The 21,840-nt window shown below is 42.0% G+C and overlaps 1 protein-coding gene across 1 annotated transcript in view; it reads left to right on the top strand.

Moving 5' to 3' along the window:
• The window catches only part of PDE1C (phosphodiesterase 1C), a 431,124-nt gene that overhangs the window by 340,892 nt on the left and 68,392 nt on the right, over nucleotides 1-21,840 (top strand). Inside the window, 5 exon segments of the mRNA XM_054571335.1 lie at nucleotides 4,346-4,459; nucleotides 6,254-6,436; nucleotides 7,398-7,464; nucleotides 14,210-14,326; nucleotides 16,161-16,301. Of these exon segments, the coding sequence (XP_054427310.1) occupies nucleotides 4,346-4,459; nucleotides 6,254-6,436; nucleotides 7,398-7,464; nucleotides 14,210-14,326; nucleotides 16,161-16,301 (622 nt within the window).

Raw genomic sequence — 21,840 nt, 5'->3', positions numbered from 1 at the left:
TTTTTAAAACTAGGGACACTTGGAATGTCCTAACATTTGTGTGGCAGAGGCAAAAAGCAGAGCGCTGGCAGCTGTATGGGAATGGAGCAGCTATAGCTTGTGTGTAGTGGTTGCTCGTCCAAATATGGGCTGCATGTGTAGGAAGTTGGTCACCATTTAGGTTTTCTTTTTAAGTTCATATCACCTTTTCTTTTTAATTTCTTCTTTCTCAATATGTTCACTTTGTATCACATTATGATTTCAGCTTTCCCTTTTGTTTCACAGATCTGTTTTCTTGAATTTCATTGAACACAAAGCAGACAGGTGCTCCCTAAAATGTATTTCTGTTTCCTGTAGTGAATTTTCTTTTCAAAAGTGAGTCTTTTCTCTGCATTATGAGTGCTGTATTGTCTACTTCCTTCCTGTTGAATTTTTCACAGATTTTTTATTCCCCTGTTTAGTTGTCCTTGAATATAGAGGGAGGTGAATGTTGGCTGGGTGTTCTCCAAGGTTCCCGTCACTGTCTGCCAGGGTGTTGGTAGAATCTCCTGCTTGTCTCATAAGCTGGAAGGATGGGGGTAGACTTGAACTTCTGGTACCATTTAGGCATCCGAAGGTACTTTATTCTGTGTCATTTCTTCTCTGGGTTTGTTAAAGCCCCTGGTGACATGTTTGCTTCTGTGTCCAGCTTTCTGTTGAGTCAAGTCCACACGCTGGATACACAAATGGGGCTGTGCCTGGTGTCTGGTGCTCCTGGCGACCCGCTCTGGGGGAAGTGCCATGCTGCTGATTTTCTGCTTGTTGTGGCACAAAGTCTGGGACTTCCTGAGGCGCTGATTTTCAGTGCTGCCAGTCGGAAGTGCTGAGTGGGATCCGAAGTGGTGCTTTTCCTGGGAGCACCAGTCTTGCCCTGGCCTGGGGTCCTGGTGGCCGGATCGTAAGAGATAGGAGGGTCTTGGTGACTTGATGTCCCCAATATTGTTAACAGTAGTGGAGATTAAGGGACACTCCATGCCGTGGCCTTAATCCTTTTGATTGTACTTTGACTGTAATTAGTTCTTAAGTAGGATCCTTTGGCCTATCACACAAGAGTCAAGAGTCAGGACTTGAAGCGGCTCTTTCAGAAATGAATGACACTGGTACTGTGGTGCCTGGCCCCCTCCTTCGTGTGCGTGTATCCCTGTACACCCTGGGCGTGTCGAGGTGCAGGGCCTGTGGCAGGCGTGTTAGCCCCGGCCCATGCCCGGGCCCTGGCAATGAACTCCACGGGCCTTTGGTCCCATGGGACTCCCTTTTGGCTCAGCGCTCCATGCAGGTGGTAGAAATCTAAGTTCTGAAGCGCTTTGGTGAAATACAAGTGAAGTGAGAATTTGAAGGAAGATGCTTTGGTTTCTGCTGTCTCAAATACGTGACATTTGCAACAGTAAATGTTTTTAATGGTTTTAACTCGTAATTTAAAAAGTGACATAGGAAGCATTTGTACCAGGAAGAGGAGCTTGTCTTAGGAAAAGAAGGAAGTTGTTGTCGTGCTAACTCATCTTTGTAGAATTAGCATTATATTTCATCTGCCACTTTTTTTTTTTATCTGTTAAACTGCTTGTCTAGCTTGTAAAAGCTGGCTTGGTTAAGTCATGAATGCACAATCCATTTAGTTGGGGACCCACGAATTTGCCCCCTTTGAGAGACTGCTGTCACAGAATATGCTTCAAGTGCTTGTTTTCTGAAAAGCATTTTTAGATGAAGTTTTGAATTTGTCCACACCTGAGAATATATATGTTGGCTTCATGTATACATGGCAACTATATGAAATATAGATATAAATGTCTTGAATTATACCACATCATTTTAAAAACTTGCTGCTGTTGTTAAATTGCTTTCTGGTATTCGGCAGGCTAGAAGTCTATGGCCAGCTTGAATTTTTGTTACTTTGGAAGTAATGTATTTTATTTTCTCAAAGATTTTCAGGGTCTTTCCTTTATTCTTTGAAATAAAAAATTATAACTGCATACATTAGATGGTTTCATTTATTTATTTTTTCCTGTTTTTACTTGATCCCTTTTCATCTGTTTATACAGCTTTTTGTTCCATCTAGGGAAACTGGCCTGATTAATGTCACCTGTGTGTGATTATTTCTTATGGAAGCCTCATTATGAGGGGACAGGACCATTGGGTTCTTCTGTTCATCTTCTATTTTCCCTCATCATTTTTTATGTTTTGTCCTTTTCTCTTAGGTTTTAAGAACTGGGTTGGGCCCCGTTAGAGCTTCATGACAATTCCTGGTAGGAACTTAAAGCTCCAAATGAAGGGAGGAAAAAAAAAGTTTCAATTTACCTTCGCTTTGCTTTGTCAGTGGACAGTCCAAACAACCCGGGGGGTCACTGGCCCCCGGAGGTGAGAGGGAGCATTAGGGGCTGGCCAGCCAGGAACGTGCTTCGCTGAAGAGCTTCCACTCCTTCTTTGGAGCGGCGCTCAGGGCCCGCCGCTGCAGTGCCCCGCTCTTTGGCAGACTGGCTGTCTCTGTACAAGTGAGTGACTCTAAGCCCTTCTGTGCCAACTCCCTGTCCTGAGTGGCCTCCAAAACCCACAACAGCCCCTAACGCAGCTAGGGGAGCCCCAGGGCCGACCTCACCTCCAGGGGGCAGGGCCCTCTGCTGATGTGCTTTGTGTATTTCCCTTCCCTTGTTCGACTCACAAAGTCAGGTGGTGACTCAAATGGAATTTCCTCTGTAATCTGCATCATTGAATTTCCAGGGAATTTCTTTTGTATGGCTGACCCTCTTGCCTACTTTTTAAGGTTGATCTAGAGTTTTTCCTTCTTTTTTATTGCTGATCATTTTCATGTGGATCTAGAAGAGAGCAGTTTACGTATTGCCAAGAAGTCCAACTTCTCTCGTATGACTGCAAGTCAGAGGGTATTTTCAAGTCAGGAAGGTGAGGTCAGCCTTAGCAAATGGAGACTTGATAATAATCTGAAGTGTCCTGCTAGAATGTTTCTCATACTTACGATGATCAAGGTTACCAAATAACAACAATGACAATAATGATAGCACTTGCCTTTATAAAGAAAAAACTGGGAAATGAGGAGATGTTGGTCAAAGAGACCAAGCCTCCAGTTATAAGATGAGTGAGTCCAGGGGACCTCAGGTACAGCATGATGACTATAGTTAGCAAGTATTGCTTGTGAGTATTGCATATATCAAGGTTTCTGTGAGAGCAAATATTAAATATTTTTACTACACAAAAAATTGTAATTAGGTGAGGTGATGGATGTGTTAACTAACCATATTGTGGTAATCATTTTCCAATTTATACATGTATGAAATCATCGCATTGTACATCTTAAACAATGTGATATGTCAATTATATCTCACTAAAGGTGAGAAGAAACCAATGGTGGGTTATATGGGGGGTGTGACTGTATCAGTATCAATTTGATTGAACATTTATAGCCACCTAGGGAATGGGGTGGTTGGATTGGCATTTTATAGCTGACAGAGAAATCCAATAATTTGCCTGGTAGTAATAGCCAGTGTGCTGTGAAGTGTCCTCCAGGTTTCTTCTCTTGTTTGCTGGCTGTCTGTCTGGAGTGTTGTCCTACCTCCAAGTCTCTGTGGTACTTAGTGTTCCCAGTTGCTGGATTTGGATTGTCTATTGGAATTTTATGACCTGCATCCTAAGTCCTTTTCTGAGGAGAGCATGCTTTATTATTTCTCTTACACTCCCTGGAACTCTTGACTAGCTTTGGGGAAGGTCTTGTGCTCAGTACCTTGGTTTATCATCCATTCTCACTTTTTTTTTTCTAAGTAGGGTACTTACCTGCTTCTAAGGGATTTTTCCTGTCCAGTGAAAGAAATAATCTGTCTTCATGTTCACCTTTGTAGCCCTCTAAGGTTATTGTGGGGATTTCGATCTGCTCGCTGTCTTGAACACCCTTGTGCCGGAAGCTGCCATGCTCCATGGCTACTGTGAACAAAGTACTGTCCACATAGCAGAATCTCAACTTGATAATGTTGTTGCAGGTCATGCTTGACTACATCCAATTAGGACAACAACAATTATAGTCAGAGAAGCAGCAAAACCGTTGATAATTCAGGGAACTCTTGAAAGAGAAAAGGTAGCTGGAAAGTGATGCTGGTGGTCAGTGGGTGAGAACATTTTTGTTCTTGCTTCCCCAAAATGTGTACATTTATTGTATAACTTGCTCCTTGAGAAATACTGGTCAGCTCCATCTTTAGATTCGTATTATCCTTTTCAATATAGTGGAGCAAATAAAAATATTTAATGGCTATAAAATGTGTCACCATAATTGTAGGATTATTCTTTGTCTCCTTTATTCTAATTGTATTATGTCTTTTATTTCCCCTAGGTTACGGTCTTTGGTCAAACAATTAGAGAGAGGGGAGGCTTCAGTGGTAGATCTTAAGAAGAATTTGGAATATGCGGCCACAGTGCTTGAGTCTGTGTACATCGATGAAACCAGGTAAGCTAAAAATGACAAGAAGTTAGTGCAGTGTTGGGGAATTTCCTGTTATATGGCTTTCCTGAAATGTCCCATGGCACAAACGGGGTGCCATCAAAACGGCTGGTCTTCAAACTTTAGTTTCCACGAACAAATGGAGTAAGTTTGAGCATCCCATAACCTCTGTACCCCTTCCTCTACAAAAAGGAGCAAATACAATAGCACTTACCTCACATGGCCAATATGGTAATGCAGTGAGACCGTGTAAGAGGGGAAAAGGTAATTGTAAAAAAATCTGGTTAGATTTTTTAAATCAAATGTAGGGTTCCGCTAAGAATGTTGCATATCATTAGTCTCAGTCTGAATGCTGAGGTCCTGCTTTAGTTCACAGAACCCGTCTGTAAGCGGAGGGCCTGAAGGTGACGGAGGAGCATTTTTCTCTTCAGCACCCGGTGTTCCCCCTTCAGTCCTCAGTAGGTTATTGATTTCCTTAGCAGACTCTTTGCACTTGAATTATCCAAAAGTATTAAAGCACTTCTAGTTACCAAATGCACTTGAGAATAACAGAATTGCTTTTCCTTTGAAAAATACTGAAATGATGAAAATGAAAGGCTTTTTTCTCTTCCGTTTTGAAATTCAGACAGGCTCCGTTGTCAGTGTTTGTGCTGTCTTACATTTCTATGCCCAGTTCCAATCCGAAAACATTTCCCAGGAATCTAAGAATTGTGTGGCTTAGTTTTTGGTAACGTGCTTGGTCTCTAATTTAAGGAAATTGGATATCATGGTTTTTTTGCCCAACTGTTACACATCCTCCCCTTCCCCTATCTGATGTGTCTGAATGAAAAAAAAAAAAAAGCCTTTTCATCAACACTTGTTTTTACTCCTTATTTTTAGTAGGACTTAAAACAAGTATAAAACACAATTTTAAGTTTTATTGTAACTTTAGTACTATTTATGTTCTGTTCCAGTGGTCTGACCTATGAAAAAGTTTGAAAAAATCAGCTAAGCACACCTGACAGATGACAAATCTCTGTGCTCAAATAAACAACTGTTTATTTTGGACATTTTGCTTGAATTTAGACATCGAAGTTTCTGTGATGTTCTATGAAACTAAAGAGAGTATCAGTCGACATTGGGTTGATGTGGTTGGGTAGTATTGTTCTTTATGGTCTATTTATTATTCTTTTTCTAAAAATTTCTTTTATTGAGATATAATTAGCATATGACATGTAAGTTTAAGGTGTATAATGCATTGACTTCACACATTTATATATTGATAGCATATACCTCTGTCACATAATAAGCATATTTTTGTGGTGGGAACAATTAAGATCTAGTCTCTTAGCAACTTTAAAGTGTATAATACAATATTGTTGTCTATAGCAAACTCTTTAAATCTCAATTAAAAAAAAAACAGTGCCACATGGTCCATCTGTGAAATGAACCTCCCTATGAATGCATTTTTAAATGGCAGCTTTAGGTACCATTCAAATTCCATAAACCCAGGAATAAATTTCTGGGTGCTCCTGGGTGCACTGATTCTGAGGCCCACAGAACCGACGTGGACTGTCTGTGACTTCCTCTGACTCTGCTCCTTTGTCCCATCTGGTAGAGAGAGCCATCCTAAAACATAAATCGTGGAAAGGCCATGCCTGAAGGGCAAATGGTGAGCTTTTGCAAGACTTACCAAAAAGGGGCTGTCTTTTCTGTGACCAGTTTAATTTGGTGTGTTTGAGTCAAGGAGCAGCTGTTTGAAACAGAGAGCTCGAACTTCAGGTTTCATCTCAGTGTCCTGGGTGTGTTTCTTGTGTTCAGGCGGCTGCTGGACACGGAGGACGAGCTCAGTGACATCCAGTCGGATGCGGTGCCTTCTGAGGTCCGAGACTGGCTGGCCTCCACCTTCACGCGGCAGATGGGGATGATGCTCAGGAGGAGCGAGGAGAAGCCGCGGTTCAAGAGCATCGTGCATGCAGTGCAGGCGGGGATATTTGTGGAGAGGTAAACACAACTGTCGCCCGATGACCCCAAACTGAAGATTTGCTTTGATGTGGTTTTGGTATCTTTGTAAATACTGTAAAGTCTGGGTGGAGACGGTCTTGAAGGAGAGATGGCAAACACATAGCGACCTTAATCTCTGTAGCACAACAGGACAAGCTTTGCCTTTGCTCAGATTCTTTTTGTTAACTAGAAAAGATTTGCTTGGAGTTCAGTCTCTCATTTTCGAAGAACATCATCTAACCCATCGTCCTGTGACATATATGGATGATGTCTGCATTGGGACCAGGTCAGGGACAGCGTGTTGACCCAGGGAAGGAAGCTCATTGAAAGGGTGTGAGTTCCCCATGCAGCTTCTCAATTTTGTTAGCCATTTTGTTCTTTGACATTGAATTGCACCCCCGGCCCCCAGAAGTGGATTCCAGAAATTGATTGATGCTTCCTATAATCCTTTATCATACAGATGGATCTATTCTTCCTATGGTACATAGGATTTATAATCCTATGGTACGTTGACAGGTTTTAGAAAGGCCGCAGTTCACCTGGGACACTTTCCTGCTTGTTTTTGGCAGTCCTGAAGAACAGCTGTCCTACGTGGGTTGCCCGGAGGAGTTCTTTGTCCTAGTTAAAGTTGTACATCGAATGCTGTCTGTGCTGAACTATAAGTCACTTCTGGCGGAACAGGCGACCCATTTCAATAATTTTAATTTCCAATTTGAGCCACATAGGTTGATTTTTTGTTTCCAACAATTCATGTGTTTGAGATTGTGTTAATTTCGTTTGAATTTTACAGTTAGGCCACTTGAAGGACTACGAAAAAGGCTATAAAAGAACTTCTAGATTCCTTGGGTTGCCAGAGGTCATGACTTCTCATTATTTGTCAATATTTGGTATAAGTCTGTGGGCTGCTAATTCTTCTTTGTAAGATGTAATAATGCCTTTTCTCCCTCTCTGACTTTGCCAGAATGTACAGACGGACATCAAACATGGTTGGACTGAGCTACCCACCAGCAGTTATAGAAGCACTAAAGGTAACACCAGTGAAAAAGTCTTATGACGTGCATGGGGCTCTGTAAAAAGTGCAGTTACATTTGTCATTAAAAAATAAGGGGCTTTCATGTATAGTTCATTTACAGATTTCCCAGTCATTCCTGATTTTTAACTTTTCTTCCCTTTTACTTATCTGTTTTAACAGTATCACTGTCTTTCCAGCTTTCATCATGCTAATTTTTTATGAAATCAAACTCTGTGGGTTTCAATTCTCTCTGCTTCCTTGGAGTCCTTTAGTGATAAGTCTTTATTGGGCTCAGTCTGACTTAGGCCAAAGAAATCAAACTTGATCTAGTTGTAAATACTCAACATCCCAAGGACCTTTGGTGATCAAAATTGTATCAATATATGATTACCTAATCTAAGTCCACTTCATAGATGAATAAATGGAGACTCAGTGAGATTAAAAAAAGAGAGACAGTTAATTAGGGACAGGGCATGGTTTGATATCAGAGTTTCAGGTACACTCTAAGCTACCAGTAGAATTTTATGGCATGAATGTCTTCCCCAAAGCCCTTACCCTCTCCATATACCCTGCTGTTTTCCCAAGACTCTCACCAAGCCCAAAAGTTCTATTTGAAGTCACACAGATGTTTGAGTTTAAGATATAAATCGTGCAGAATACTCCCAATCAGGCAATCTCTTGGAATTGTACAGAATATTTCTAAGAGTCCCAGAGCAGATATATTCCTCTAGGTGTGTGTTGATTTACATCCACTGGTCGGAGGGCGTCCTGGCCATGTTGAAGCTGATTCAGCTTCAGAATTTGAGGGTGAGGCTGTGCCGAGGCCCAGGGTCCCCGGGCTGGTTGACATTGTGTGGTGGGTACCTATGGAGTTATGTCCGCTTACTCAGGGACATCCCAGAATTCTGACTGTGGTTAAGGCCATTTTTGCCTTTCTCTGGTAATTTCAGAACATAATTTAAATTACTTATTCATAGAATTGGGGGTGAGAGTGCTTCTTGATCAGTTTAATGTCAAGAAAAAAATCTTTTAGGGCCATTTCGGTTATATATTTCATAGTTCTTTTCTCTTGTCTCAGAGAGAGTCACTAGCTGAATTTGTGAGACCCCCTATACTGAGATTTTCGGCTTTCCATTTTCTGTCTGTTTTTTAAAAATTTTATTGAATGTATTGGGGTGACATTGGTTAATAAAATTCTAGAGGTTTCAAGTGTACAGTTCCGTAATACATCCTCTGTATATCGTTCCCCATGGTGTTCACCACCCAAAGCTTGGTCTCCTTTCATTACCGTGTATTTGACCCCCTTTACCCCTTTTTACCTCCCTCCCTTTTCCTCTGGTAACCACCATACTGTTGTCTCTGTCTTTGAGTTTTTGTTTGTTTTTTTGTCTTTGTTCATTTGCTGCTTTCAGCTTTATATTCTGCATGTGAGTGACATCAAATGGTTCTTGACTTTTTCCATCTGACGTACTTCACTTAGCATGATATTCTTAAGATCCATCTATGCTGCAAATGGCAGTATTTCATCTTTTCTTAAGGCTGAGTAGTATTCCTTTGTATATATGTACCACATCTTCTTTATCCAGCCATCTATTGACGGACACTTCGGTTGTTTCCATGTGCTAGCCACTGTGAATAATGCTGCAGTGAACACAGGGGTACATATATCTTTATGAATAAATGTTTTCAAGTTTTGTGGGTAGACACCCAGGAGAATGATTGTTGGGCCATGTGGCAACTCTATTCTTTTTTTAAAAGATTTTATTTATTCATGTTTATTTACTTTAATTTTTAAAGCATATTTTATTGATGATGCTATTACAGTTGTCCCATTTTCTTCTCCCCTTTATCCCCCTCCCCTCTGCAACCCCTCCCTTCACCATTCCCCCCGGTGCCCGCCCCCCCTTAGTTCATGTCCATGGGTTGTACATAGAAGTTCTTTGGCTTCTCCATTTCCTGTACTATTCTTAACCTCCCCCTGCCTATTTTGTGCCTACCATTTATGCTTCTTCTTCCCTGTACCTTTTCCCCCCTTCTCCCCCTCCTCTCCCCTCCCCACTGATAACCCTCCATGTGATCTCCATTTCTGTGATTTGTTCCTGTTCTAGTTGTTTGCTTAGTTTGTTTTTGTTTTTGTTTTTTAAGTTCAGTTGTTGATAGTTGTGAGTTTGTTGTCATTTTACTATTCATAGTTTTGATCTTTTTTTTCTTAGATAAGTCCATTTAACATTTCATATAATAAGGGCTTGGTGATGATAAACTTCTCTAATGTAACCTTATCTGGGAAGCACTTATTTGTTTATTTTTAGAGAGGGGAAAGGAGAGAGAGAGAGGGAGAGAAACATGAGGTATGAGAGAAACAGCGATTGGTTGCCTCTCTCACACCCCTAACTGGGGACCTGGCCTGCAGCCCAGGCATGTGCACTGACCGGGAACTAAACCAGTGACCCTTCCGTCCCTAGGCCAGCACTCAATGCACTGAGCCACCCTGGCCAGGGCTCTATTCTTTTTTTTTAAGGAACCGCATACTGCTTTTCATAATGGCTGCACTGATTCACATTCCCACCAGCAGTGTATGGGGGTTTCTTTTTCTCCACAATCTCTCCAAAACTTATTAGTTGCCTTGTTGATGATAACCACTCTAACATGTGAATTGCTCCTCAGTCTTTTTGCTAAGATCAAGTGTAGAATCTACCTTACCAATTTAATGTCCCTTCTTAACTCATCTTAAGAGTAGGAAGGATACCGAAGAAGGATACAGGAAGAAGACACACGTTTTCTCTCACTCCTCTTCAACCACTTCTTTAATGCACAATATGTCAGTGATTGACAGCAACGTTTCCCATTTAATTAGTGAAATCACTTCACATAAGATTTGATGTTTCATAACACCACTATGAAGTTGCATTGATTTTCATAATTGAACCTGAAACATTCAGTGAGAGTCTTAGGAACTTTAAAAGCATCTTTTATTTTTAATTCCTTCCTTTATTGTGGCCATAAATATAGGTGATTATACAAGTACTAAGAAATTTATGAGAATGTTTTCCAAATGGGAGCATCTTTTCTATGCTGAATAACGGAAGGAAATGTGAAGGACATATGTGAGTTGTTATTTTAGGCTTAGGGAAAAGCGACGCTCAGAAGCACATGTGTCTGTCTAAGGGGAAAAGTACCTAGAAGATTCAGACAAAGAGTAAATAGGAACTCTCTGAATTGCTGCCCTTCTCCATGAGGATCGCTGATGCGCGCCTGAGGCTAAAACTACCTCTCCTCTCCGTCCTGCCTCCTGTTCACTGGGGACGTTCAGGATCTTTTTACAATGTAATATTTTTACCACTTCCCTAGACTCTGGTTTTGTTTGCAGAGCATTGGAGGTGAGTTGGAGGGGTCACACTGATAGATAATTTCTTCTTCTTCTTTTTATTTTTATGTTGCACTGTTAGAAAAAGGTGGTTTCTACTTCACTGCCAGTGGTTTATATGGGATCACTATTGTTTTCTCCTGTTACAGAAAATGTCCCCAAGGCCTGGGAGAATACAGTTCAATAAAACAGCCATCAGGCTACTACTGTCATGTTAACCTTTGTGATTAATGCAAGAACATGGCATAAAACAACATTTAAGCAAGATCTCTAAACTGGAAATAGGTGGCATTTTTGTTCTTACTTTTTCCATTCAACAGATACCAGCTTCTAATTTGGAGCGTTTTATCTCTGGTCTTCTGAGGTGGGGCTCTCAGGAAGGTTGAAGTGTTCCATTCTTTAGAAGGGCGTCTGTTTGTGTGACTTTGGAAGGGACGCCTGGATCGACTCCAGGTTTGAGGTGTGAGGAGATGAGGGGGTTTGGGCTGCTTTTACATTAGACTGACGGGAAGTCATGCTCTTTCTCTGCAGGATTGGTCTTCGGGCCAGTTTTGGTCAGAGAGGAAGATTGGTTTAAAACAATAAAACTAGGCACTTGTTAAATGCAGATTCTAGGCCCCACACCAGCGTTTTGCAGAGTCTCTCACCTGGAAATCAGCATTTTTCCTGAACACCCCAGGTGGTTCTCAAGAACATTAAAATTTTCAAACCATGGCTGAGACCTTCTGAGCTTGAGGGACCAGAGAGAACATCTATCTTGCTCTCTATTTACCCATCTTCTCATTTGTCTAATTCCTACTATTCCGAATAAATTTGATTTCTTATTATGATAATCTCTTTATTTCTAATAATAGCCTTTCTCTTTTTTATTCATTCTGGAGAATAGGATTAAAAATTGTCTGGCTTGACAAAGTGTTGTCCCACCTACTGAGTTGTCACAAGACTTTCCCTTAGGTCTGCCGGTCAGAGAGTGGATGTCATGGCAATGCCAATTGTCATGATCAAGGTGAAGCTTCAGGTCTTGGGTTAATCTCAACTGGCCCCACCACCTATTGGCCTGGGCCCTGTCGGGGTGTTTAGGGCGTGAGACCTGGGTCACAGTACATAGCAATGGAGTTTACAGTGATTTCATCTGCTGGCAGTGATCTCACTAATTGATGCCACTGGCATTATTACCTGGTTCCGCTACCAAGTGCCGTCAGACACTTCATTTCATCCCTCTGAGGTTGCCATCTGTAAGTCTTGGTAAATTAACACCTATTTCTAGAGTTGCGAAGATTTGCAGATATGTATAAATACCTCACCCTGTGTCTGGCACAAAAAAATATGCTCAGTACTTGTAGCTATTTCTTTAGTTATTATAATGGAGGAGAAATTACTGAAAACTGAGGCGAGGTTACCACTGGCATGAATCGAAACAAGCTAGTTGGAGACCCTTCTGGAAAAGTTCGTTTTTCCCTATATAGGGAAATTCAGTTATTCTGTGCCCTGGCATCCATGGGAGAGACCTTGATGGCCTTGGGGTGATATTGACAGTTGGGACATTTGGAGAGGGACAGGATTGGGACAGGTGGGTGATGTTGAGATGCAGGGAGGGCCGAGGTGAGAGCCACTCAGGCCAGCAGTTCCTGGTAACCAGTGTCTCTTCCAAGGCGCCATCTGACACCCTGCCTAGACTCAGTGTGGTCTCACATGGGTCCTATTGTCAGGCTCACAGCTGTACACTTTTTTTTTTTTTAATTGAAGTAAGACTCTATCACAATAAGAAACCAAAGGACTATTTCTTACCTATTGGTTAAACAAGACTTTGTTTATAAATATCTGGTTATAAGTGAACGACACATCACGTAGTGTTTACATAGATGAGGTCTGTCCAGAAAGTATCCAGCCATGCAATGTGGAAAAAGAGAGACATTTATTGAAGAAGATACAAGATATAAGAAACATTGTACCTAGGACAGTGACACTCCATCCCCTTCAAAATAGGCCCCTTGGGACCTCACACAGTTCTACCAATCACCGTCAGCTGCCCCATCATACTCCTCTGAATCTCATCCATGGTCTGAAATCTCTTCCCTTTCAGAGGTGATCTTAGTTTTGGGAAAAGCCAGAAGTCTCAGGGCACCACATCTGGGCTGTATATAGTGGGGCTGAGTCACCTGGGTGATTTGATGTTTCACCAAAAAAATCGCTGCGCGAGGTGTGATGCGTGAGCAGGAGCGTTGTCATGATGAAGCTGCCAGTCACCAACTGTCCCCAGCTGCAGCCTTCTGAATCATGCAGACAGTTTCAGTAGAGGAATGTTAAAGCTTAACACAAAATTTGATGGAGATTTGTTGCTCTACTTAGTCATTTTTAATGCAACAGCCACACAGTACCCCTGCTTATTCAACGATGTTTACCGCCCCCACTGACTAGTGCAATGAAGTCGTCATTGTTCACACATATGCATTCCAGTCCACTCTCCTTGGCTGCCAGGTTACATTGATGTCACACAAACCATTCTCTTTACCTTAACAATGGCTAGACTTTTTTCTGACAGACCTCAATTTTTTTGGAGTAGCTAATAATGGACAAATAAGGCTTTGAACTTCAAAAAGAGAATATGAGGTGTGTGTTCAACTTAGCTTTTAGTTTTACTCTTTTCAATAAAGTGACTTACAGATTTGAGGATCAGATTCCCAGATCAGTAACCCCAGAAGTGGTAGCATTTTTCCAACCATGAAATGAAGGCTTTCTCCTTGGGTTCAACTCAGCAGTTTGGATTGAAGTGACACATTATTTTATATTCTATAGCAGGTATGTTTCTGAACACTGTAAAGTGGGTTGATATTCCCAACTGTGGACTAAGGGGAAGTCTGCAGATGGTATCAGAGGACGGGGGAGAAGTTCAGAGTAGGGAAGCACCGAAGGATTTGAAATTCAGCGTGGGTGCATAGTGGAAGGGTGTTAATGGACAGAGCCTGAGCCTAGGCATCTGGTCAACCTGTGTTTGTGTGCTGGGCCCACTGAATCCCTCGCACTTACTCGTGATGGGGCTTTGGAGAAATTAGGTAACTTCTCAGCTTCCTTGTCTATAAAATGTGACTCCTTAAAGTCTATCCCTGAGACTGATTTCCACGATAAGTTATGGTATTTATTACTGATCACAATGCCTAGCATATGGTAGGCACTCAAGAAATTATAGCTGTTATTAGTAATAAGACTATTGAATATTTGATCAGTAAATGCTATCTAGGTCTGCCAGGTTGGAAAACATCTGGGAGTGGAAAGGGCATTAGAGTCTTGGACTGTGAAGTCCTGGGTGAAAGCTGCAGGCCGACTCTTGAGAGAGAAGTCTGTAATCATGCTTGTGGCTGGGGACTGATGCGTTCTTTCTCCCCTCTCGGTCCTGCAGGATGTGGACAAGTGGTCCTTTGATGTCTTTTCCCTCAACGAAGCCAGCGGGGACCATGCATTGAAATTCATTTTCTATGAATTACTCACACGCTACGATCTGATCAGCCGTTTCAAGGTCAGTGCCTAATTATTCTCTCTCTCTCCCCCTCCCTCCCCCCCTCCCTCTCTCTCTCTCTCTCTCTCTCTCTCTCTCTCTCATCTGTCCTTGCATGATTTTGGGGCTAAGGCCAAGAGAATCATTTTAGTATAGACCCAAAACTGCCCTGGGTGACTTGGGACCCATTGTCTGGACAGCCACTGTTATGAACTCCTCTGCAGTGGGAACTTTTTGTTACTCCCCTGCCTGGCGGGCTCGTTGGCTAGGGAGAGGCTGGAGCTGCACATTTGATCCCAGTCTTCCTCGAAGCACCACCTGAAACCTGAACGAGCAGAACTCCCCGCGGCCCTGCCCACTGATCTCACTGCAGCCTCCTTTCCTGTGTGATCTCCCACCATCCGCCAGGAGGCCGTCATAGAGACAGAATGGTGTCTTCTGTCTCTGCAAATGATTTTTTTCCCACCACTTGACTCAAATGCAGACAAATGCTCTCCCTTATCTGTGACAGGTCATTGGTATTGCCCAGCCATTCAAGCTTCAAATTAATTCTTCAGCTTTAGGTAAAGAGCTGGAATCATTTCCAGGGTTCAATGCCATCAGCCTCTCATTCCTCAGGCCCTGAGGGTCCCGTCAGGTTCCCCAGGTGACCTGTGAATTCATCTGCTGACATCTGTCATGTTGTGCTCCTCAGACTTCTCTCATCCTGTGAATGAGCCTCTGGAAAATGCAGGCCTTTTTCTCTGTGACATACTGACTTCTCTGGACAGCACGGTGCCTTATCGCTTTCTAAAGGACTGTGTATTTGGGAGTGTCTTTCTTACACAGCCGTAAATAGTTCATGATGGTGGTCCTTAATTTGTTTTGCACCAGAAACCTGTTTGAAAACCTGGCGACTGCCTGAGACCCTTTCCTCAGCAAAGCCCCATGAACGTTTGCACACGCTGGACCCTCATGAACAGCCCCGAGAACCTAGGTTTCTTGAATCTTTATTTTCAAAAATGAAAATTGATCTCTAATATCTGAAAGGCAATATTTAAAAGGCAATATTTCTACAAGTCGGAAGAATGAAGACTTGGGGTCCAGGAAGGACATGTTATGGATTCTCACAAAGCATCACAGTATTTTCCTTACTATTATTACAATATTTTACTAACGTGCTTTTTAGCCTCCTGGAACACACACTCTTCCCTTACCGCCATTATTGTACTTCATAATTTGCCCTAAACCAAGGAACTGATCCAGAAAACTAACATGGAGACTGTGTTAAGTTTCCCTTATTTTCTATGGACATTTTGTAATTGTCCTTCACTTTCTGCCACATAGAAAAAGGAGGTATTTGTTTTACACATATTTGAAACAGAAACGCAGTTAGGCTAATTGGAAATAGCATTCCAAATTGCAGGGCATCTATGATAAATTGTCAGGTAACAGACACAAGAACCCAGGTTGTTTCTGTTCCCATGTGTAACAGATTATGACTTTTTTAAAAATGTGTCCAGTACATACAATCCCTTTTCTTGAAGAGCACATTTTCCAGGAGGTGGCAGCTTGTGTTTATTTTATAATCATTTAATGCAAAATAATTTGCATTAATAATGCAAAATAATGACTCTGCAATCATTTAATGACTTAAGATCTTGGTGTACCTTATGTTTTGTCATAAATAAATGAGATACACTGCATAGTACATACTCATTTATTTGTCAAGAAGTAAAAGACTCGAACCTTCGCCTGGGAAATAAATGAACACATACCCTCTGCCCTGCGTGTCTTTGAGATGAGCCTGTGTAATTTCTTCCCTCACTTAAAGCTACTAAATCACTGGTGCATCAACCTTACCGATCTTTTTCAGATCCCCATCTCTGCACTCGTCTCATTTGTGGAGGCCCTGGAAGTGGGGTACAGCAAACACAAAAACCCTTACCACAATTTAATGCATGCTGCCGACGTCACCCAGACCGTGCATTACCTACTCTATAAGACAGGCGTCGTGGTGAGTACTGATGGGAACTCTAGGGTTACACAGACAGCCAGGTCTCTAAGCCTGGTTTCTCTGACCTAGACTTTGAAATCTTCTTCAGAATTGGCACCAAGATAGACATTCTTTGGGTATGGTTATTCATTGGCCCATAAACCCAGTACACATTTGTTATCTTCTCAGCAAGGGCATGTTGAATGACATGGTCTAATATCTCACTGAATTAAAAATGGAATACAGTGGGAGGAGCATGGGCTTTGCAGCTAGATATATTTGGATAGAAATCCTTGTTTAATTACTTATTAGATTCTGTGACCTATGATAAATTGCTCAAATCTCTGAGTCAGGATTTCCTCATTTTCTAAAATGGAATACCTTATCATGTAGAAGGACCTTGCTAGTTAGGACTAAAGTATCAGAAGTACAAGTGCTCTGTCTGCCTCATGCAGGGGACTCAGTGGTGAGGTATTGTTGTCCTTAAAACTGCGGGATTTCCCCGAAACCTCTCACCAGCTTTCAGGTCTTCCTTACTGTAAAACTGATTTCTTAAAATATTATTTAAAAGGCTGTTGTTTGAATTACAGAAATACCACAAAGGGAACTGGTTTGATGTGATAAAGGATTTCTGCCAGAAACATAGAGCAAGAGTTGCAGTTAAGGGTGGTTCCGTCAAACCGTGGAGCAAGCAGCGATGCCCACGTTGAAAGTGCTATGGAGCACCGTTTGGGGGTCTCAGCCAGGGCCACGTGCCATCTAAAGAGATTCAAGGAGCATCCTGTGAAAATAATGTGATCATCTCTTTTTAAAAATCAAGAAAGCCAACTATAAATGATTAGATCAAATAAAATAGCTGTCCTGTGCTCTGGAAATGAACGTGTGCAGTAGAAAATCATACATTCTCAACAGTTGAAAAAAATCTATCGATTACCTATGAAGAACTTCAAAACTGATACAAAGGAAACTATGAAACTAAAGGGCACAAAATAACATTAACTGAGTAAAGAAATATACCATGTTTTTAATGCCTCAGTATTACAGAGATATCAATTTCCCTCAGACTAATCTGCAAATTCAAAGCAATACCAATAAAAATTCCAATAGGATATAATATGAAAAATGATAAACAGAGTCTGAAATTATGTAAAGCAGATGTTCTACAACTGTAAAAAACAGTTTTGGAAAAAAAACAACCTGTGTGGTGGGGTAGTTGTTAGTCTAGTAGGTAGTAGAATACCTATAGCAATAAAACAGTGTGGAATTTGTGCCAAAATAGACAAATATAACAGTGGAATTGGTTAGAGTTTCAAAAATGAAACCCAAATACTTACTGAGCACTTATCATGTGCTAGTTTCTTTTTCTCAGGTAAGGGTACATTAGTGTTCCTACAGGATTTGCATTCTAGTGGGAGGCTACAGATAGGAGGCCAATAAAAAAAGTGAACAAGAAAATATCACTTGCGTCCTGCAGAAAATTAAAATTAAAATAGGGTACCCACATAGGGAAAACTGGAAATTTTATTAAGTGTCAGGAAAGGCCTCTCTTCAGAGGTAACAGTTCATTTGATATCGTTGTGATTTTAGAGTTGAGCTGTACAAAGACCCTAAGAAGAGCATGCCCGCAGTTAGCACCGAAGGACCAGTATAAATATAACTATCATTAGTTCCCTCGTAAGAGAACAGCTTGGTTGGATTCAGGGAACAAAGAAGAAAAGCAAGCCCAGTGGGAACAGCACAGGATGGGGACAGAGGGGCAAGATAAGGCTGGAGAACAAAGCAGGAGCCAGGCCAGATCGGGCTTTGTAGCCCAGGGGAGTGAGTTCCAATTTTATTCTAAGTGCAGTGTGAGGCCACTTAAGGGGTTTAGACAGAGAAGTCATGGGACCAGACAAAGATTAGGAAATTATCACCGTGGGGAATGGATACCGCCTTTCTGAGGAGGACTGTAGGAGTTTACTGGAGAGAGAATAGTAGTTTGGACTAGAAAGGACATTGCTAGCATATGGGGACAGAAATTCTGATTCTGAGGTAGAGGTGAAACAGTTGGGTGGTAAATAGGATTTGGAGCATTAGAGAGAGGGATCAGGAGTATGTCTTAGATTTTTGGTTTGATAAACAGTGTGGATGAGAGAGCCTGGTGGCAGCACAGTCTTCGGGAGAAGGGCTTCACTTTAGACACATGGAGTTTGAGATCCCTACTAGTCATCCATGTGGAGATGTCAAGCAGGAGGAAAACTGAGGGAGTCTAGAGTTCTGGAAAGAGGTCAGACAACGGACATGTCAGTGTTACTCAAAGCACGGAGCCAGGTGTGACCATCTAGTGAGCGTGCGAATAGAGAAGGAGGAGGGGCTCTGAAGGGAGCCTGGGAGCAGTCCGTAGTTTAAAAGAAGGTGGAGAATGAGAGCCAACAGCAGTAACTAAAAGGAGTGGCCAGGGACATTGGGACAGAAACCAAGAGAGTGTGGGGACATGGCAGCCGAGGAAAGAAGGTGCTTCAAAAGAGAAGGGTGAATCGTGCGGGACGTGACAGAAAGTCAAGTGGGACGAGGACAGGGAGGTGATCACTGCCTTTGGCAGCACGGAAGCCATCGGTACCCTTGACGTGAGCAGTCTCATGGTTTCCTAAGGAGGGAACACCAACGAGAGTGTAACAAAGAAAGAATTGTAGGTGAGAAGGTGAGGTCATGTCTAGAGACTACATTCTAGGGAAAACCGCTCAGTTCAAAAAATGTTTCAGGGACAGTTGTTCATCTGGAATACCCAGGTTATTTTTGTCCTACTTCACATCATTCATGAAATAGCAGATAAAAAAGAAAGATGTGAGTACAAAAATGAAAGTTTACTCATATTAGGAGAAAACAGGAGGACATATTTATAACCTTGAAAAAGGACATTTTCTTAAGTAAGCCTTAACACACAAAAGCTATCTAATAAAATATGGATTAATTGAGTATATTAAAACCTTTTGTAGGATACAAAATATCATCATAATTAAGTAGTACTTGAGGACAATATAGAGAGAACAAGGATTAAGATCCGGATTATATAAATAAATTGACCAATGACAAAATGACACAAATTCAGTAGAAAAATAAGAAACTCATTCAGAGTTATATTGCCCTGTCATAAAGTGTCTCCTGTCAGCAGAATTTTGTCCCCCTGTACATTCATATGTTGAAGTCCTATTCTAATCCTCAGTGCTTCAGAATGTGACACAATTTGGAGACGGGGCCATTAAAGAGGTAATTAAGGTAAAATGAGGTCATATTGGTGGGCCCTAATCCAGTATGACTGGTGTCCTTGTAAAAAGAGGAGGTTGGGACAGACATCCACAGGCACAGTGCAAGACTGTGTGAGGACAATGTGAAGGCGGCCATCTGCAAGTTGGGAACGCTTCAGTCGTGCACTTCCAGCCTCCAGAGCTGAGAGAGAATACGTTTCTGTTGTGTGAGCTGCCCCGTCTGTGGCATTTGCGATGGCAGCCCTGGCAAACTAATACCACAGCGGAGCCAGGATTCAGTCCCAGATCTGGCTTCTTAGGCTACACATTTAAATATTTCAGCCATGCTTCTCCAATGCCTGTGGCAAAAGAAAAAAAAAAGCGGTATTCTTACACTTCGGTAACCTCGTGTGATACTTCAAAGTGTTGTGGTGAGGATCAAAGTAAATGAGAAAACGTACTTCGGACTTACGTATTCAACATATATTTAGTCAGTGCCTACTGTGTGGTGCACTGTGGAGATATAAAGGAGAATTACGCACAGCTTTTTCTTAGCTCTCAGGAAAAGCGCCCAAGCGCCTATGCTAATGTGAGTGATCATTAACATAAACGCTACAGCATGGCAGTCAGTGGCAGCCATGCACCGCGTAATGCTCTTCAGTGAGCTTATCTGCCATTGGATTTTCATGATCAATTCAGGCCTCATTCAGAATAATCCTTAAATATAGAAACTGATTCCCACCCACTCTCTCTCAGAAATGCAGCTCAAAACAAACTTCTTTCACTGCAAGCTTGCAGAACGGGTGGGAGCGATGTGGTGGATGGAGAACGTGCCGCGAGTCTAACCTTTCATTACAAGCCAAGAGCGGGGGATGCTTTAAACCACTTCAGTTCTATAAACTGTGAAACACATAGGGAATCAAAACACCCCATTGATAGATGCCTAGTCCTCCACATCAATTCATTACAGTCTGTGTGTGTATGACTCATTACTGCTTAACTCTGGTGCCTAGAAGATGCGCGGATCCTTTCGGACTGACTTTGCACACTTCTAAGAGACAATCCTTGAACAGAATTGAATTGAAGCGTTGTTGATTGCATACATAGGAATCAGACTCCAAGCTCCAGTCTGCTTTTGATCTAGGTCAAAAGATTCCAAACTTCAAAGCTATCCCTTGGGCTCTTTCATTGCTTTTTTGGGCCAAGGTGCCATTAGTTTTCTTTTGCTTATTTTTTTAAAGGAGAGAAGCTGTGTATCTTGTTTCTTTGAGCATAATTGGCCTTAGCATATTTATAAGGGGAACATTAAGGGTTTCTAAGTGGCACCCTGGTTCAAGAGTGCTGCGTCATTTTATGAGGGTTTGTGGTCAGCGGAATTTTGTCTCCATGACCTTTGACATCTTAGGCGTTGTCACCCTTGTTAATGTTACATTAGCTGTCAAAAGGGACTTGGTGGATACAGTGAAGCTTACTAAACAGAGGACCTTAAAATAGGGAGTGTGTCCTGGATTCTCCAGGTGGGCCCAATGTAACCGCATGAGTCCTTGAAAGACAACAGGTATGGCCGAATGCTAGCTTGAAGGGGGACAGAGCCACGTGGAAAGCATGAGAAGGAAACGAGCTTTGCCAATGCGTGGAATGCACCTGGAAGCAGATTTTCCCACAGAGCTTCAGAAGGGAACGCAGACTTGCCAACACCTTGAATTCAGCCTTGCGAGGTCCTGACCAGGACACCCAGCCAGCCACGCTGGGCCGATGTCTCACCTGCAGAACTGTGTGCCAACACATGGGAGGTGTTCTCTAAGCCTTGAGTTTGTGATGATTTAAGATAGTAACAGAAAAATAATACAGGAGTGGAAACAAATAACTAAAGAAATTGTCATTCACATATCAAAGTCACAAGGTGCTCATCCTGTTTCCACTCGCAATGGGAACTTGCCCCGTCCTTTCCCTTCAGCTTTCTCCTGCCCCCCCCCGCCCCCCTACTTCCCTGGACGCATACTCACGCAGCTTGCTCTCCTGCGTCGCACACAACAAAATTCCAAGGCCACCATTGTTACAGTTGTCAGGCATTGCTGTCATTGAATTAGTTATGATAATTGTATTTTATAGATAGTAACATACTGTTAGAATCTGTGGCTTGTACCTTGTCATAGTTTGATAAATCTGGAATAATATTCTCATGGAACTTAAATTTCTGACTTCTTATGGGTTGTCATAAAATCTTCTGGGTTCACAGTAATTAATTTGGAAAAGGCAAAGAAATCTGAGCATTATTAAAATATGAAGCCCAATTTCCCTCAAAATAGCTTCTCCTACCTTCTCCGTTTCTATTA

This window comes from Pteronotus mesoamericanus, unplaced genomic scaffold, assembly GCF_021234165.1.
Source record: "Pteronotus mesoamericanus isolate MK-2021 breed Mesoamerican mustached bat unplaced genomic scaffold, CSHL_Meso_final contig_220, whole genome shotgun sequence".
Lineage (NCBI taxonomy): Eukaryota > Metazoa > Chordata > Mammalia > Chiroptera > Mormoopidae > Pteronotus > Pteronotus mesoamericanus.
This window is presented reverse-complemented; position numbering and strand designations above follow the sequence as displayed.